The sequence below is a fragment of the Sciurus vulgaris genome (assembly GCF_902686455.1).
Source record: "Sciurus vulgaris genome assembly, chromosome: 1".
NCBI lineage: Eukaryota > Metazoa > Chordata > Mammalia > Rodentia > Sciuridae > Sciurus > Sciurus vulgaris.
The window spans coordinates 132,536,000-132,556,380 of NC_136461.1; the positions used below are offsets into that span (position 1 = coordinate 132,536,000).

A 20,381-nucleotide genomic window follows, 5' to 3' on the forward strand; every position below is an offset into this window, starting at 1 on the left:
TCTAAGTGACATGTTAACTAAGCATGCTTTAAATCCTCCCTTTGGGTTAAGTTAGAGGAGTTAGAATTTTATATTGCTTTAAGGATCATGAAAATGTCTGGATATAGAATTTATTGTTCTGAATTTCACATTTTAGAAAGAATCCATGACTGCATTGTAAAATTATAGCAAATACTTAGTGAGCTATGTTATGGAGTATAATTGATATAAAGTCAACATTACAAATTTGAGCAAATGTCTGCTTCTCCTGGAAAGTGAGGTTGTGTTTTCCTCCATCTTCCAATTTAAACTGTGTAACTGTTTCTGATGTGATTTGAGAAAAAAATGAAGTGTTCAACTTTGATAACCACTTTGTTCAAAATGTAGGTACGTTTATTTCTCCTTTGAATTTTAGATGGAAAGTAAGTTTTCTTGTGTGTATGTTGTTTTCATTTCCTTTTTTTTGGTGTGTGTGTGTGTGTGTGTGTGTGTGTGTAACCTAATCAATTATAGCAGCATCTGGGACACTATGTTTGGAAGTATTTGAGGCCACGTGCACGTTAGCAGGCATTAGGGTGAGGAACCATAGCTGAAGAGAGGCTAAGTGTTGTGCTTGGTGCTGTAAATGTGTGGCTTGTGTCCAAAATACTTTTTGGTATGTACTTTTTAAAAACTTTAACTATTCATTTAATTGTCTTACTTTATGTCTGTCAATGTTTTCCATAACATAGTTATGTACAATTTCATTATTCCTGTGAAGTAGAAAAATTCTAGTAAGCAGAAACCTGATTTCTCTACAAAGACATCAAATTATTCTTGTCCTTATGCTTGTTTCCATGAAGAATTCTAGCCAAAGTTTTGATTTAATTCTATTTAGTTTCAGAGTTTGTCAGTCCAGTTCTTCTTTGTAGGAAGTTTGAAAGATTTCTTTGGCTGTCCTAAATTCATGAGAAGTGTTCTGATTTTCTGCTTAAACTCTGCTGGGTTTCACTCTGGGGTATTTTAGAATATGTAAGACTGCACAAAGAAACTGATTTATCTTTTCTGCTTATACCATTTCCCAATATACCACATTTGTCTTTTTAAAGGTCAGGCATGAGAGAAACAGGCAATGTTTCTCACTTACCTTGTTTTCTTACTTGTTGGATTTTCATGTCTGAGTTCTTTGGAAAATGTTAATGTGAATTTCTATAAATGCAACTGCTCAATTGCACAGTATGATTTATAAAGAGTTCTAGGATCATGGAATACAAAGTGCTCACTGTACCCAAGATACTATTCATATTAGTAGTATCAGCGAGAGAAATCTCTTTTCTAATTAGTGATTTCTAACAGTGTCTCAGAAATGGCCTTAATTTTGAGGTCAAATGTAGTGTATTATAATTTTCTAGAACCTCAACTGGACTCTTTTTAAAAATCATATTTAAATTTGCATCTCTCTAGGATCTTTGCATCTTTTCTTTCTCAAGAGGGCTATTAAAAATCTCCATTACTGGAATAGTAATCTCCAAGAAGTAGCAGCACGAGTGACCAGCTGTGATTAGAACAGCCAAACTTCAGGGGGAAAAATTGCCACTTTCATCTAATTAGGAGAGAGGAGGTTCCCCCTCCACCAAATACAACTGCTCATAATAACTGTGTTAGTGTAGTGGTTAATGAAAGTGCATAATTGCTAACAATAATTATTTTGAAACAGTAGTTCTGGGAATAGCCAGAGTCTCTGTGAATAAGGTAAACATTAAGCAGCCAAGAGTATGTTTGAATGGGGGTATGGATAAGGAAAGGAATTGGGGGAAATATCATTCAGACACATTCTGATTCCCTTACAGAATATCTAAGTGTATTCAAAGATATAAATAAATACAAGAAAGATAATATCATATTTCTGACATTTCAGTGGTGGTTTATGAAATTTGCATATACACTGGTACAAAGTCAGGGGCAGAAACAGAGTCTAATGTATCTGTCAACCTCATCGGCACCAGAGGAGATTCAGGGAATCGGAAACTTCATCAATCCAAAAGCAACAAAACCAGGTTTCAGCGTGGACAGGTAATGGAAAGATCTTCATTAACTCTCTTATTCACTAGTCTTCCTCTAATTTCTTTTGCTAAAACTAAGACACAAATTTCCTGCGATACTCATTTGGTACCTCTTAGGAGGTACAAGGAGGTCATTTCTTAGTGTGCATATCATTATTCTAGAGTTGAGTGGGCGTGGACTTTACCACAGATGATACAACTGTAAGTGAGTCCAGGTTTCTTCTGTTAAAAAGCAAAACAAAACAAAACAAATTCCAGATAGAGAAGACAAGCTTGTAACAAAATGAGCAACCTGCTAAGAACAACCAGACACGTTTGAGAAAACGTCTTTCAAATTAGTATGAAAGGCACTGGAGTGCTATCAGTCAATTAGAGTTTGAGAGTCTGGGATTCTGAAGAGAAAGGAGTGCAGATGAGAACCTGGTACTGGCAGAGCCTTCCACCATTTGTCAACAGATGCTTAGAAACAAGAAGCCAACCAGAAGGTGGCAGTAGGGGGTGAGATGCTATGGAGAGGTTTAGGACTCATGGGGCCTGGATTCCACCCCACCAGTGAATAGAGTTCGTCGAAAACCCACACCTGAAAAGTGAAGAGCTTCATGTGTACCCTCCCAAAGAAGAGCCGGGACAGGTTCTTCAGGCTGTCCGGAGGGGAGGTGACACTAAGAGGCAGCAGTGAAGGAATGAGAGCATGAGGAAGAGAAAGAGAAGACCTGTAGAAGTATACATTCTAGGGGCTGCTGTTGTTGGCAGCAGGGGCTGGATCCCTCCAGGAACTCATTTGACAGACTGGGCACCGTAGCAGCAGTGACGAGAGCCGTTGTGGAAGAGTGAATCAGTCCTGGGGCCATTCACAGAGAGCTTCCTGCCCCGTTGCCATAGTTACTCCATCCTTGGGACCACTGCACAACAGGCACGGTTGGCATGGTCAAGACCTCCATGTGGAAAAATAAAATACTATTGAAAAAAATTAAAAAGACATAAATTAATAGAGTTATTATTAAAACTGTATTCCTGGATAAGAAGACTCAATATTAGAAAGTACTGGCTTCTCTTTAATTGATCTGCAGTTTTAATGCAAAACCAATCAAAATTTCAGGAAGATTATTTTAAGTAGAAATTGGCAATCTAATTCTAAAATATATGTGGAAATGCAAAGAGTCAGAAACTCAAAATTATCTTAAAGAAAAAAAAATTGGAGCACTTACAGTACCAGGTATCAAAACTTATATGGTTAAGGTAATTAAGATAGTGTCAGTTTGCACAGAGCATAAAAAGTAGAGCAGAGAAACAATCCAGCAACGACTCCCACATTCTGATGTGCAGCATCAGGGAAAGGATTGTCTTTTCAATAACTTTTTATAGTAACTTGGATATCATTAAAGAAAAAAAGAGATCATGACCCCTTTTCTACACCATTCCCCAAATCAATTCATTACAAAATTAGGTCTAAATGTGGGTAAAATAATAAGATGTCTAGAAGATAACAGAAAAAAAAAATTCATGACCTTGGGGATAGACTAAGATTTTAAAAGTTTTGTGGCAAAATACACATTTCATAAAATTTATCATAACTCTTTTTTAAAAATTGAAATAATTATATAATTTTGTTATTTACTATTTACGTGCTGATATGAAGTATATAGACAGTTAATGGTATTAACTGCATTTACATCATTGTACAGCTATCACTATCATTCATTTCCAAAATTTTTTTATCTTACAAAACTAAAACTTTGTAGCCATCCGAGAACAATCTCCATTCTTCCTTTTCCCAGCCCCTGGCAACCTATATTTTACCCTGTGTTTCTATGAATTTGACCAGGTGCCTCATATAAATGAAGTTATTTGTCTCTTTTGCAGCTGACTAATTTCACTGAGAATAATGTCCTTCAAGTTTGTGCACATTGTAGCATAGGACAGAACTTTTCTCATATGTATATACATCTTGTTCATCTGCTCTCCCTCAGTGGACACGTGGGTTACTTCTGCCTTTTTGACTGTTGTGAATAAGGCTGCTATGAACATGGGTGGACAATTATGGACTAAAATTTTAAAGATAGAAACAGAAAGTGCTAAGCATAAAGGGGAAAACAGATAAATTATGCTATTTTAATATTAAAGACTTCTGTTCTTCAAGAAACTGTTAAGAGAGTAAAAAGGCTAGTTATATAGTAGAAGACATTGTAAAATATGTACTGGCAAAAGATTTGTTTATAGACTGTGCATAGAACACCCACAGATCAACAAGAAAAAGACAGATAACCTGATTTAAAACATGGGCATGACATTTGACCTTGTACTCTACAAAAGAGGCTATCCAAATCACCTATAAACATGAAAAATGTTAGCAATCAGGAAATACAATGAAAACCATAATGAAGTGTTACTGAGCACAATAAGAAGTCTAAACTTTAAATGAATGACAATAACAAGCATTGTAGTCCACGGAGCACTATAAACTTACACATACTGCACATACAGAGTGTACATTTGTATAAGCTTTTTAGAAAACTGAGACTATCCATGAAAGCTGAGCATATGAAACCGGTTCCCCAACAGAAATGAATGCAAATATAATATGATATATTCAAGAACACTGTACAAGGTATTATTCTAGAAACAATGTTGTCTATAAATAGCAACATGGATGGACCATTTAAAATAGTATTTAATAATGAAAATAAATAAAATGCTGTTGAACGAAACAGCACAGATGAATTTTACACACATTTGAATGAACTCAGTCAGACAAGAGGTAAACACCCTGGATTATTCTGTTTACAGTGTTTTCAGATCAAGCAAAACTAATTAGGCATGTTGAAAAACAGGATAGTGGATACTACTAGGGTACACAGTGTGTGGGAAGGGGCATCGCCAGGGTCATGGGATGCAGCTAATGCTCTGCTGCTTATGGAGGGGTGGAGAGTTGTGATCTCTTTCCTCACCCATCATAAGGGTCACAGCAGCCACTCCCATAACAAATGGCAGGTTAACAAGACAAAAACACAGTGCACTTACTTAATTAACATTTTATGTGGCACAGGAACTATAAGTGGAAGAACCAAAGACCCAGGGAAAACGGTCCAATTTTATTCTCAAATTTAATTATGAATGGACAATTGTGTTGAAATATGATTCATCAAAAAGAGTGAGATCTGATGTTAATGGGCTGAGGGGGCAACCTAGGAAGGTCTGTCTGTTCAGATCTTCTTGGCCTCTCTGTGAAGCATGTCTTTCTCTTTAGTGTGGCACAGGACCTCTCTAGAAGCAAAGTAGGTCAGAGAATTTCTTCATGGCGAGCCCTACAGAAAGGCAGGAGATGTGAGAGTAATATTTGCAGATTTTACAGCTTGCTTTAAGGGAGAGAAGTTCTCGCTTCCATTACCTGCCTTGTAGAAAAGAAAGTCTGGTTTCTATAACTGCTTCGGGAGAGAAGGGACATGGGACTGGAGGGCAGAAGAACTTGTTTCTGGGGATGCTTCTGAGGCCTTCCAATCTCCTTTAGTTAAAAGTGCTCAGTCTGCCAAAGTGCCGGACTGTGGAGTTCTGAGCCCCAACAATTATATGGAATGTTTATTGAGTGCGCATTTGTAATTTGTACACTTTGTATTTATTTCACCATTTTAAAATTTCCTATGTATGTATATATATAAGTATGTATACATATATATGTATTTATATATGATATATACTTATATACAAATACATATGTACATATATATGTATACATACGTATGTATGTAATTACATACATATAATCACATACATGTGTAATTATATGCATATATAAATAAAATTGTATGTACATATTTTTATTTATATATATTTGAATACATACTTAATTTAAAAAAAATAACATACTGAGAGGCAGAGTGGTAATGGTGGGAAGATGCCTTCTAGAAGCAGCTTCCCTGGGTCAGAGTCCTGGCTCCATTATTCACTAGGAGCTGATGTGGGACAAGTGCTTTAATTCTGTGCATTAATCTCTTACACTGTTGAATGAGAAAGTGAAAGTACTCACTTTTCTTGGGTTGTTCTGCGGACTAAGTGAATTAATATATAAAAAAAAAGTTAGAACAGAGTTTGTCACATAGTAAGGGTCCAATGAATTATTATTGTTATTAAACCTGTAAAATATTTTTACAGACTGTATAATTAAGGAGAGCAAGAATTATATGCTCCATGTTTGTGTGCCTCACATAAAACATATTGTAGAAAAGGCTATCCATGAAAACTTTGAAATTTTATCGTAGTAGTAATAAAATAGCATAGTGGTAGTGTATAGTAACATGTAATGTAGCAATATAGTAATACCATTTTTTTTTAAAGAAAGGAACTATTCCATTGGTCACTGAGTTCATTTTTTTTTTTTTGTTTTGCAGATTGATATATTTTCCATTAAGGCAGTGTCTCTTGGACAATTGAGGAAAGTTCTGATTACTCATGATAGCACCGGTCCAGGTAAGGTTTGGTTTCTTGGTCAGAAGTTGTTTTTGCTAATTCATTAAAAATAATATAAAAGGTAGATGAAACATACATATCATGTAAAGCTAAGATTAGAAAATAATTGACTTCTAAACCGGGCATAGTGGTGCACGCCTGTAATCCCAGTAGCTCAGGAGGCTGAGGCAGAGGGATCATGAGTTCAAAGCCAGCCTCAGTAAAAGCAAGGTGCTAAGCAACTCAGTGAGACCTGTCTCTAAGTAAAATACAAAATAGGACTGGGGATGTGGCTCAGTGGTGTCCTTGAGTGTCATTGAGTTCAATCTCTGGTACCCCCTCCCCCTAAAAAAAAGAAAATAATTGATTCTAAAAAAGTTTACTAAAGATTTGTCAGGTTAAGCTTATCATGACTTACAAAAGCAGACAGTTACGTTATTCTGAGGGAAATTTCCTAGGAATGAAAAGCACACTGATTGTGTGTGTGTGTGTGTGTGCGCGCGCGCATGCATGTGTCTAGACTCACTGGGCAGTGTTCACAGATGTATTTCTCCTGTTCCCTCACCCCACATCCCTCAACCCTCAGCAATCCTCAGCTTTGGGATTATTCTTGGTCCTTCCTACCCTCACTGAATTTTACCCTGACACATATGTTAACCAAGTCCTGTTAACTATGGCTTGTTAATATCTTTTTAAAAACTAATTCCTTAGAACTATTAGATTTACTTTTGTTTGTTTGCCTCTGGAATTATAATCTTTAAAGGTAAGTTCAACTACATATTTTAACTTACATCACTGCAGCAAAACCATTAATTGTGTTTCTTCCTATATTCCTTTTCCTTTCTGCTAGATTTAGACTTTTGAAGACTGGACTTACTTATCACTGATCTTTATCCTCCTAGGGCCTAGTACAGAGCTTGACAGGATAGATAGTTTAATTAATGGCCATTTATTGAGTAAATGGTTTAAATAAATGAAATGATTATCTGTAATGTTTTTTAAAAATAATCAGAAAAGTTTAAAATGGCCATCTCAGAAAGAAGTGTGTATGTTTTTGACAAAACCCAAAGAGAATGGAAAAAGAAAGGTGAAGGGAGAAGTCAGTAGGAATAAAAGAGACACTTAAGTAAATAAGCTCAGGATTATATGGGGGAGAGTCTTAGAGAGAGGCAGAGGGAAAAACCGAATATAGGAGGGAATAACATAAAACACTGCCTGTTACATGTGGGACTGTTGTAGAGTGGTGTCACTGCAGAGTGTCACCGCAGAGTGTCACCACAGTGTCACAAGAGAGGGTGTCATGGCAGAGGGTGTCACTACACAAGGTTGTCACTGAAAAGGGTGTGGCAGCAGAGGGTGTCACTGCACAGTGTGTCACGTTTGAGGGAGTCACTGCACAGGGGTAACACTAGAATCTGTGCCTTTAGTTATTTTCATGAAGAATAGAAATGTGCACAGAGTTCTCCTGCACTGCCCCAGATCTCCCCCACATGCTGGGCATGGACTTGCAGAATGGTTGATCAGAATGAGGACTGTGACTTCAGCATGGATCAGAGCAGAGTGGTTGGTGGAAATTCCAGGCTTAAACAGACTCTTAAAAAATGATTCTGAGCCTCCTGTTGGTGATGAGGGAAGGAAATGATCATAGAAGGCCTAACCCACACTCTGTGAAGCCAAAGCTGAGGTGCTATGGAGACAACAACAGGGCAGAAAGCTATCCTGGGTGATGGGAGAAGAATTAGGGACTTATTTTTGGGTTGGACTGAACCCTTGAATGAGAAGGCATTATAATGTTGATACAAAAAAATGAAAACTACAGAAGGAAAAATGAAGGCAACTCTGTGATTTTAAACATGTGTACAGAACCCAATTGCTCACATAGAAAAGGCTTTCGGTAGAGAGAGCAACAAACTTATAAAATATTGATTTTTTTCTTTCTGTGAAACATTCATTAACAACCACCTGTTCAGGTATGCGAAAGACTTTAGCAAATTCTCAAGGCTTGTTTTTCTTTTTCATTTTTTAAAAAGAAGGCATGTGCAACATCATTCTTTTAACATGAATGCAGTTTATCTGTGCATAAGATAAGTGAAAAGCTTTAGCAAAACACCAAATTTGCAGCAAACATTGTTTAATTTTAGAATATCTAGGAATTATCTGGGTATCTGAAAGTAAGTAAAATAGGCTCCTGGATCCACTCCCAGAGATTCTGATCCAGTGAGTACTAAGTAATCAGAAATATGCATGCTTTTCTGTTTGTTTTAATACAAATGCCTGATTGATGTGGTCCTTGGACTGGCTTCCAGTGGAAAAGCTCTTGATCAAGGGCTGCTATGTGCCAGGCATTTTGCCAGAGGCTGAACTTGTGAAGGTGAACAAGATGCAGGTGGTCTCTGTGCTCATGGGCAGGCCCAGCGGTGGCAGACACATATGAAATAATTTTATTAAATTATAATAAAGTATGATAAATATTCTGAATGTGACCTTCGGAGTGCTACTGTGCCTTTGTTAAGAGGAGTCCAGAACATGAAAACCTGTTCCATGGAGAGATGGAAGATGTTGTAGGCTGGGGTTAGAGCCAGGTGTTGGCTGGATACTTGGGAATTTTGATGAACATCTCTGACTGATAGAATTAGGCTATTTGAAACTCAGGGAAAATTGAAAATAATCCTTGTAATGTGATTTTGAAATTCTTCAACTAGACTATCCTTCCTACATTCTGTTCATGTTTAACTAAAAAAAAAAAAAAAAAAAAAAAAAAAAGCATTGCTATAACAATCAGAGAGTTTAAGCTATGTTTTATTTTTCCTTTGTTTTTCAAATATGTACTATTCACCCCCTAACTGAAGCCTAGACTTCTCAATATCAGTCATTCTACCTGTATTTGCCTCTCCTACACTCACCCCAAAGTATTTGTTTTGAATATTTTTATCATTTATTGATTTAAAAAAATAATCTTTGATTATAAAAAGGCTTTGCTAATAATGTCTTCATCCTTGAAAATAATTTTGATACCTTTGTGCTTTGTAAAAACTTGTGGTGTATTGTATGAAGTCTTTTGTGACGAGGTTGAGAAACACTGCTAACTCAAAGGATATGGTCATGTTCAGTTTTAGAAGACAAATCACTTATTTCTAAGTGATAGAGTTTTACTCCTATCTATAGTGTGTAGGAATTTCTGTCATGTTATATTCTCATCAACATTTCATACACTTAATTTTGCCTTTATTTAGTGGGCGTACAATGGAATCTCATTATTGCTTTAATTTACATTATATGATTTCTAGGGAAAGTGAGCATTGTTTTATCTTTTTATTGTGTTTTGAATTTCCTCTAATGTGGAAATATATACCCTTGTCTGTAATATTTATGGTAAAAGCAAAAGTCCTCTAATAAAAAGCAGTCGGCAAAGTTTAAAATAGATAAGATAGAAGCTTCCTTCATATTCAGGTAACAGCCCCATTGTGCAGTGCGGAGGCTGTGCTGCAGCATCTACGAGAGATCTGGGGTCTTTCCAGCTTGTTATTCTCCCATCATGGCATCACATGCTCTTTTGTGTTCAGAGCTGATCACAGCACATGAGAAAGAAGGAAAGCCCCTAGAAACAATGTTTTTCAAGCAAGTCAGATAGAACCTGGACTTCTGACTTCATTTCATTACTGAGAAATTAGTCATATAGTTCACATATACCTGCAAAGTCACCTTGCAAATGTGGACTTTAGCATTGCACAGATGTCAAAAGGCAGAGAGCAACCAGCACTGACTGCTGCAGTATCTTCTGTTTATGGTACATTTTGAAGACTGAAATTCCTAATTTATTAGTGCAGTTGAATTTAACATGGTAAGTTTGTTTTTTTTGGAATGACGAGCACATTTTGTGTCTTGTTTAAGAAAATCTTCATTGCCCTTAGGGTATTCCAGATAGATAATTGGATAGATAGGTAGATAAATATTCACATAAATGTATTTATGTTTAAACATACCCATGCATATATTTATTTATTTAATTTTTTTTGCGGTGCTGGGAATTGAACACAGGGCCTTGTGCTTGCAAGGTAAGCACTTTACCAACTGAGCTATCTCCACAGCCCACATGCATATATTTTAAATCTTGTTTTTAAGATTTAAATATTTACTCCATCTGCAATTAATTGTTGCCTATGATATAAGGGTAAAAAGTTCACTTCCATTTTTCCTCATATGTATATAATTTTTTTATGTGTGAGTTTTTTTGGGGGGAGTACCACGGATTGAAATCAGGAGTACTCTACCACTGGGCCACATCCCCAGCCCTATTTTGTATTTTATTTAGATACAGGGTCTCACTGAGTTATGCAGGGCCTCGCTTTTGCTGATGCTGGTTTTGAATTTGTGATACTCCTGCCTCAGCCTCCCAAGCTGCTGGGACTACAGGCATGTGCCACTGCGCCCTGCCGTACCATCAAGTTGTTAATAAACTACTCCATATTTACCCACATACTCTACAAAGTCACCTTTATGGTAGATAGGCAGCTCTTGAGTTTCAGTTTCTGTGTGTACAAATTTTAGTTATGATGATTTAAACAATGCAAATCCCCCACCCACACAGTTCAAATTTCAGTTACCATCCTAAACTAACTGTAACTGCATCAAGTGCAAATTTTGCTTCTAGATTTTCAGTTCACAAATCATTATGTGACTAACAGATGCACATCATGTTCAATGACCAATCATGTCACCTCTCTCAAAGTCTGTTGGGGATGGGTCACTGCACAGCTGTTTTGGAGTCATGCCCAGACAGCGAAGTGTGTGCTTGTATTGGCTTCTTATATATCAGTGATGCACCCATTTGGCAGTTTATAACAAATCTATAATTGAAAGATGAAAGTGCAACAAAGAAGTGAAAAGTGAAAAAACAAGAAAAGTGAACATAATGTAAGTGAAATTCAAATCTAACATAAACTGAATTTTAGAAGAAACTCAACAGTCTTAGGTATGTTGACATTGCTGTGATTAGGCAACCTGCAGAAACCAGTGAGAGTACTGAACATCATGAATAAGCAAAGTGGTTGTAATAAAAGAATGAAAGTTTTGATAAAAACTTTTCATTAAAGGAGTACTCATAGAATTTTATGGCATTGAAAACATGCAGGATAAAATGTTGGAAACTAATGCAAACTAAAAAAGGAATTTGACAATTTAGAAAGACACAGAAAAGATGTTTACTCTGTATGGTAGATTATTTGACAGAAAAAAAAAAGGCAAGCAACAGTCAATTACTCAAGTTTTTTTTGCATAAAGAAATAAAACCTCTTTAATTTTTGATGTTTTAAATGACTGCGTACTAAGTATTAGTGTTACTCTTTTTTTCATTTTCAAATACATTTTTAACTAACAGAAGAGAGTTTTTGATTTTCTGAAAGAAACATTTTAAAAGTCAACTAGCAATTGCAAATTTCCCCATTGATAATTAAGATTGCTTGTCATGATTTCTGTTTGCAGTTTGCTTTGTAGTTCTACACCACTATGCAGAGCAAGGACTTCGTGCATCATATTTATATATACAGATGGTATAGGTCAATCTTTTTAGTTGTTCCATAGTCAATTTATTTATGCCAGCATTGATTCTGTATTGCCTTAATTAGTACAGATTTATAAGAAATTTGAATAACTAGCAGGTTGAACCCACTACCTTACTCTAATTCAGATGGACCTCTGATATTCTTGGGTCTTTGTCGCCCACATAAATGTGATCATGAGTTTGTTCATTTTCTTATAGAACACTGTGGTGAACTTGATTTAATTACATTCTCATTAGTTTATGAGCAATTGACATCTCTTCAAAGTCTTCCTACTTATCAATATGGGATTGTGCCCTACTTCTTCATGGTGTTTTGCTGTCATTCCTTAAACATAGATTGTTTTCTGTAAATTGTACTACAACTCTTTTTATATTTATTCCTAGCTTTTTGATAGCAATTTGACAATAACTTTCATTGACTTCTGTTTTTAGACTGTTTCTTGCTGGTCAATAGAAATGTACTAGATTTTTATTTATATGTTTTGTATCTAACCATTTTTTCCATCTAATTCCAGTAAGTTTCTTTAATTTCTTTGGGTCTTAATTAAGTCATGTCGTCTGTAATAGCAGTTTTTTTTTTCTACCACATCCTTCCTCCTTCCCTCTTCCTCTCCCTCCCATTTTCCCTTTCTTTCTTAAATTTCACTAACAAAAGCTGTAATCAGTGAGAACTTCTAATTTCTCACCATTAAGCATGATGATTGATTGTGACCTCCCATATTGAACAAACATATCAATCATCTATACCTGAATAAAACAGTATTTATGTAAGCATATCTATGTGAATTTGCTTCTCTTTTTTCTTGGCTCATGTGTATTTAAATATTTTTTGAACTTTATAGATAACCTGTGTCCCTAACAGGAAATCTTCTCTTTCCTTCTGCTTTTACTGCACTGAGTAATTAGGTCACTCACTCATGCTTTCATTTCTTTACTGGTATAATTTAGATGTGCATATTTCTGTAGCCAAATTGCCTGACAAGTGTACTTTAAAGAGAACATTTGGAGAGTTTGAATAAAATCACAATGTTAGTACATTTTGTGCTAAAGAGTTAAAGTAATCTTCTTTGTCAATTTACACAGGTAATGGATGGTTTCTCAAGAGTGTTGTTGTTAAGTCTGAAGAGGAAGATAGCAGTCAGGAGGTGCTGTTTCCATGCAACAGGTGTGCAGTTATCATTATGCAAAATTATGCAAAGTTATGCTCCCTTGGCCAGTTCATTTCAGCTGTGTGGTCCCAGCTGTTGGTGTACATCAATCCCTCCTTTAAAACCAAAGCTGAAGGTCTTCTCTTCTCAGGAAGCTGCTCCTAGGAGCATTAATAGTTCTCTATTTGTAATATTCAACATTTTTATCTTCTGGAATAAAGATGCTGAAATGGAAAGAAAACTGGATTAGGACTCAGAATAAAGGTTTTTGTTTATGTTTCTTAAATACTTGCTAAGGTCCCTCTAGTTCTATAAACTTAGTTACTTCTTTCAACTTTTCTCAGGTTCATTGTCCTCATTTGTAAGACAGGAATAATGCTTAATTTCCCTAGTTCATTTGAATCATTTAAATTCAAATGAAATTATGTGCATGAACTCTGAACTCCATTATACTAAAATGGTATAGTAATAATAAGAGACTCAAACTGCAAGGGCAGCTCTGTGATTTCTTGGTCAAGTGGCCACAGGTGAATCACTTAAACTCTCTGATTCCCAGTTTTTAAAAATCTTATGATTAGAAAGATTAAACCTTCCCTACTTCTTTACAGAGTTGATACATATAGAATATCAAGTATATCTTATGATAAAATGCACTAAAAATTGGCATTATAAAATTAACCCATTAGGCCACAGTTTTTAAATCTATAAATGTAGTAAATATTCAAATATTATTTCAAAGTTACCATAGTGGTATATTTGCTGCTCATTTTACCTTTTTTCTGTCCATTATCAACTAGGCTTTTGAATGTGTTGATCCACTTGTTCAGTCCCTATGCAACAGGCATTGACCACCTGCCATATTAAGAAGTGGAGTAGAAATTGGAGGCCCAGCAATAAGATAGTCCTATCTCTCTCAGCAGGGACTGCTTACCTCCCACACGAGTACTAGTGTTAGCCTAAGGGTCATGGGAAAGACTTGCATATACTGTGATGACTCAGGTTTCAGGATGTTACATGTATGTGATTACATGTTCCTTCAATCTGGAGAACTCATGCCTTGCAATTTGTATATTAATTTATTCATCTATTTATTCATGCAAACCATGGCATGGAAATTTGAATTAATAGGAACAAAATGATGCAGATGAAAATATTTGGTATCAGGCACTATACCAGGTCCTGGATATACAGAGGTAAAAATAAAGATCTCTTATCTTCAAAGATTTCTCACTTGATGATTGATAAGGGAGGAGGGATGTAACTCTGAATGAAGCTGGAGAGCTGGGTGTGCTGGTTTTAGCAGATGGTTTGACATCACTGTTCCCTAAAGTGATTTTTACTCTATCAGATTTGCAGAGAAGCACATTGGGTGGCTGACTGAATTTTACTTTACTGTTTTTGATTCTAGGAAATATTTATCTTTTGAAATTTAATAAGGAGTTGCATTCTCTGTGAACGAAATTTATTTCCTCACATGATTTTTAATAACTCTATTGTTGTTTGTTTGTTTTGGCAGTGCTGGGGATCAAACCCAGGGCCTCTTGCATGCCAGGCAAGCCCTCTACCACTGAGCCACATCCCAGCTCCTTATGAATGAAATTTAAAACACTTCTCTGATCTTCTTTCAACCCAATACACATTCATTTAAAATGCGTGTGTATCATAGTAGTTATTGCAATTTTACAAAGTTCAAGTTCTCAGAAGACACCTTGCAAGAAATCTTTTTAATTAATTAAAGAAGAGTGAAAGGAGCAAAGATTGATGGTTTTCAGAACTAGATTTGAATAACTCATTACTAGCTAGTTCAGACAACTTCAGGTTATTCTTATGTAAAATGGCAGTAATGATGCCTATTTTTCAGGGTTGTTTGAGGATTTCAATGTATGTAAGTACTTGCAAAAATGGTTTGTGATTATTAAAAGCTCTAGGATGGCAAATGTCATTGTCATAGGAGTAATTATAAATATAAGAAATCTTCAGATGCAAGACCAAACATCCAAATGATGCAGGAAAACTCACTTTTATTTCTAGATAATATATCACGTATTTAGAATTCTCCAAATAATTGACTAACTTTTGCTTTAAAAAAAATCTGTATCTGCATATTCCAATGTGGTAGCCATTAGCCACATAAGACCATTTGATTTTAAATTAATTAAGATTTGATTTTAAATTAATTAAAATCAAATCAAATTTTAAAATTATTTGGTTGTACTAGCTAATATTAAGTGTTCAAATTTGGTCAGCATACAGATAACATTTGGTTCTATATCACATCTAGATATTTGATATCATATGAAATTATGTTTAATATTATGCAATATAGCTTTATTGCTTTAAATGAGATGGTGACTATGAGATATAAAAATAAATAAAAGAGCAGACACTGCTGATGCTGCTATTGCCTGGAGTTCTTTTCTCTGGGTGTGGCTGCCATCTCCACCAATGCCACCAAAACCCAGAGGTCTTCTCTCTGGGTGCAACTACCCCTGACACTGCTGCCCCGATAACCTTGCCCTGGAGGTCACCTGAAGTTCTTCTCTCTGGGTGCCACTGCAGCTGCCGCCACTGCCCCTAACTTCCCCCACTTGCTGCCAATACCACCAATTAACAGCTGCTGCTGATACCTTGCCTGCTGCCACAGACCCCACCACTACTGCTTCCACCGAAGCCTAGAGGTCCTGTGCTAGGGAGGCTCCAGGTTTGGTTGCACACAGCAGCATCCTTCTTGGGATGTGGGCCAGGGCCTGGGAGTCACAGTGCTAGCAGGTTTGCACCACTGCCATCTCAGGGCCCAGTCACCTCTGCCTGGGGACACCAACCAGGACCTGGAAGTCCATTATGGGGGTGCCTACAGATTTGGCTGCACCTGGTGTCTTCCTGCTGGGAGTGCTGGTGGCCTGCCATATTGCTGCTGTCTCTGGGTCACTCCTTTGTGTGAACATATCCCTGGTGGTCTCTGTGCAAACCCCAGAGGCATTGAGATCTTGGGACTACAACATGGCCAAGCCTGGGGTATCTGAAGCCCAGATCGGTGGGATAGTGAATGGGTCTGCCAGGGCTTGTTTGGGCCAGGCAATTCCATGAGAAGTCAGAGAGAGGGCTGAGAAACTTTCAATTGCCCACAGAGACAGTTGTTCAGTTTTCCATTGAGATTTATTTTATTTTTATTTTTTTCTTTTCTAACATCTCTCTCCACCATATTTGGAGCAAGGTATTTTTCATGCATCCACTGAGGATGGTGATGTATGAATGGCGTTTTGCAGCTTTGTTGTGTATTCTTATATTTTAATTTTTTTTCTCTTTTTACATATTTCTCTCACTTGTCTGTTTTCCTCTATTCTCTTTCTACTTTTTCTCCACCTAATAGTCAAACCCTGTTGGTTCTTCTTCCACTCTTCCTGTGGATTTCTGCTTCTAGCTTCACTCTTCCTCTCTTATGAACATCATGTTCTACACTATTTCTGTTCTCTCTTTGTCCGCCATTTGAAATTGTAAACCCTTTTAGCAAATTTTCTGTTTATACTGTAGACAGGGATTGAACTCATCATTTCTGTTTATTGTGAGAAAGCAATGGACACCTTAGTAGGAGCTATTAGGTTTAAGGGTATACTGGGTGTTACTGATATTGGTCTCCCCCTTAAAGGCAAAGTACTAGAAACCTTCAGGGACAAAATAAGTCTATGGGGTAGAAGCTATACTCCCTCAGATCCACACAACTAGATGGGAAAACACAAACAACATGAAAAAGCAAGGGAATAGAGTGTCTCAAACAAACCAATATGCTTAAGAGAATCCACCTACAACACAGTAGAAGAAATGTCCAAGAAGGAATTTAGAATTTATGTAGTTAAACTGATCTGCAAAGTAAAAGATGGTATAAAGAGTGAAATCAAAGAGAAAATACAGGAAGTGAAAGATCAATAGAGAAATAGAGATTCTGAAAAAAAAAAAGAAGCATAAATCCTTGAAAAGAAGGAATCAATATACCAAATTACAAATTCAATGGAAAGCACCACGAACAGACTAGACCATTAAGAAGACAGAATCTCAGGCAATGAAGACAAAATATCTAATCTTGAAAAAAAAAATTGACCATGTAGAGAAGATGGTAAGAATCCATGAACAGAACTTCCAGGAATTATAGGATAACATGAAAAGACCAAATTTAAGATGTATCAGGATATATGAAGAAGAAGAGATTCCAACCAAAGGAATGCACAATTTTTTTCAGTGAAATAATATTGGAAAATTTCTCGAACCTAAAGAATAAAATGAAAAATCACATGCAAGATGCTGAACCCCAAATTTAAAAATTTACAGCAGACTCACAGCAAGACATATTACAATAAGGTGACTAAAATACAGAATAAGGATAACATCTTAAAGGCTGTGAGAGGAAAACAAAAACAAAAACAAAAACAAAAACAGAAAACAAAGTACACATAAGGGAAAACCAATTGGGATCTCAACTGGTTTCTCAACCCAGACCCTCAAAGTTAGGAGGTCATGGGACAACATGTTTCAAGCTCTGAAAGAAAATGGATGCCAACCAAAAATTTTATATCCACAAAATTAAGTCAGATTTGAAGAGGAGATAAAAACTTTCCATGATAAACAAAAGTTAAAAGAATTTACAAGAAAGTCCACACTACAGAATATTCTCAACAAAATATTCCATGAGGATTAAGTAAAACACAAAGAGTGAAAACCAGCAAAGGGAGGAAGTATGCCAAAAGAATAGTCAATCAAAGGAGAAAGTATATCAAATAAAAAACCAGAAATAAACCAAAATGACTGGGAATACAAATCATATCTCAATAACAACCTTGAATGTTAATGGCCTAAACTTATCAATCAAAAGACATAGATTGGCAGATTAGATTAAAAAATAAGACTAAAAAATATGCTGTCTCTGAAAGACTCACTTCATAGGCAAAGACATTCATAGACTGAAGTAAAAGGATGTGAAAAAAAAATATATCACTCATATGAATTGCTTAAACAAGCAGGGGTTTCCATCCTCATATCAGATAAAGTGGACTTCAAGCTAAACAATCAGAGGGACAAAGAAGGACATTATATAGTATAATATAGAAAGACATAACAATTGTAAATATTTATGCCCCAAACAATGGAGCATCTGTGTACATCAAAAAACCCATCTCAATTTCAAGAATCAAATAGACCCCAAGACAATAATACTGGAAGACTTTAATACTACACCTCTCTCACTACTAGAAAGATCTTCCAAACAAAAACTAAATAAGCTATAGAACTACATAGTACAATCAATAATTTAGATTTAACAAACAAATATAAAATATTTAATCCATCAATGAGTAAATACACTTTTTTCTCGGCAGCATATGGATCCTTCTCTAAAATAGACTATATCTTATGCCACAAAGAAACTCTTAGTAAATATAAAAAAAATGGAAATTATACCATGTATTCTATGAGCTCATAATGGGATAAAATTAGAAATCAATGATAAAATAAAAAATAAAAGTTACTTGAACACATGGAGACTAAACAATATGCTCTTGAATGATGAATGGATAGTAGGATGAAATTTAAAAAATACATAGAGGTAAATGAGAATACTGATATAACAAGTGGAAAGTTCATTGCATTGAGCTTGTTTGTTAAAATAAAATGTCAACAAATAAATGACCTAGTATTACATTTCAAAGGCCTAGAAGAAGAACAAATCAATACCACAAACAGTAAAAGACAGGAAATAATTAAAACCAGAGCTAAAATTAATAAAATTGAAATGAAAGAAACAAATGAAAAAATTGGGAAAACAAAAAGTTAGTGTAATTGATTTTTGAGAAAATCCCCTAGCCATGCTAATGAAGAGAAAAAGAGAGAAAACCTAAATTACTAAAATATGTGATGAAAAAGGAAATAACACAATGGACATTACTGTAATACAGAAAATAATTAGAAACTTTTGAAATTTTATACTCCAATAAAATAGAAAATAATGAAGACAGAAACAAATTTCTAGAGACATATGACCTACACAAACTGAATCAGGAGATCATACATAATTTAAACAGAACGGTTTTAAGCAATGAAATAGAAAACACCATCAAAAACCTACCAATCAAGAAAAGCCCAAGATCAGACAGTCTTAGCTGAGTTCTACATGACTATCAAGGAAGAATCCTCAAAGTATTTCATGAAATAGAAAAGAAGGGACCTCTTCCAAACTCATTCGATGAGGCTAATGTCACCCTGATACTAAAACCAGACAAAGATGCATCAAGGAAAGAAAACTTCAGACCATACCCCTGATGAACATAGATGCAAAAATTCTCAATAAAATTCTGGCAAATTACATATAAAAATATATTTAAAAGATATACACCACAATCAGGTGAGGTTCATCCTAGGGATGCAAGGTTGGTTCAACATCTAGAAATCAATCCATGTAATTCATCATATTAATAGACTTAAAAACAAGAATCATATGATCATCTCAATAGACACAGAGAAAGCATTTGACAAAATAGAGCACCCTTTCATATTCAATACCTAGAAAAACTAGGGGTAGTAGGAACATAGGTCAACATCATAAAAGCCATATATGCTGAACCGAAGGCCAACATAATTCTAAACAGAGAGAAATTGAAAGTATTACCTCTAAAACCTGGAACAAGACAAGGATGGCCTCTTTTACCACTTTTATTCAACATTGTCCTCAAAACTCTAGTCAGAGCAATTAAACAGAAGAAAGAAATTAAAGGAATACCAATAGGTAAAGAAGAAATCAAACTATCACTATTTGTTGATGACATGGATTCTATATTTAAAGAACCAAAAAATTCCACCAAAAACTTTTATAACTAATAAATGAATTCAGCAAAGTAGCAGGATGTAAAATAAATACCTATAAATCAAATGCATTTCTACACATCAGTAATGAATCCACTGAAAGAGAAATTAGGAAAACTACCCCATTCACAATAGGCTCAGAAAAAAAAAATCTTTGGAATCAATTTAACAAAAGAGGTAAACCACCTCTACAATGAAAGCTATAAAACACTAAAGAAAGAAATAAGAAGATGGAAAAACCTCCCATTCTCCTGGAAAGGCAGAATTAATAATGTCAAAATGGTGATACTACCAAAAGTGTTATACAAATATAATGAATTTCTATTAAAATACCAATGACATTCTTCATAGAACTAGAAAGAG

At 35.5% G+C, this 20,381-nt stretch overlaps 1 protein-coding gene across 8 annotated transcripts in view; it reads left to right on the plus strand.

Annotated features, from left to right (window-relative positions):
• RP1 (RP1 axonemal microtubule associated) overlaps window positions 1–20,381 on the plus strand; it is a 322,403-nt gene that overhangs the window by 297,177 nt on the left and 4,845 nt on the right. For 5 of the 8 annotated variants that reach the window (XR_013763185.1, XM_079136289.1, XM_079136285.1 and 2 more), the window contains 3 exons: window positions 1,877–2,031; window positions 6,407–6,485; window positions 13,108–13,189. Coding sequence is in view for 6 of the 8 variants with exons in the window: in XM_079136289.1 (XP_078992415.1) it covers window positions 1,877–2,031; window positions 6,407–6,485; window positions 13,108–13,189 (316 nt within the window). In the remaining 2 variants the exon portion in view is untranslated. Of the gene's footprint in view, window positions 1–1,876; window positions 2,032–6,406; window positions 6,486–13,107; window positions 13,190–20,381 lie in introns of those variants that run through there. The other 3 variants (XM_079136288.1, XM_079136290.1, XR_013763186.1) reach the window with 2 other exon arrangements.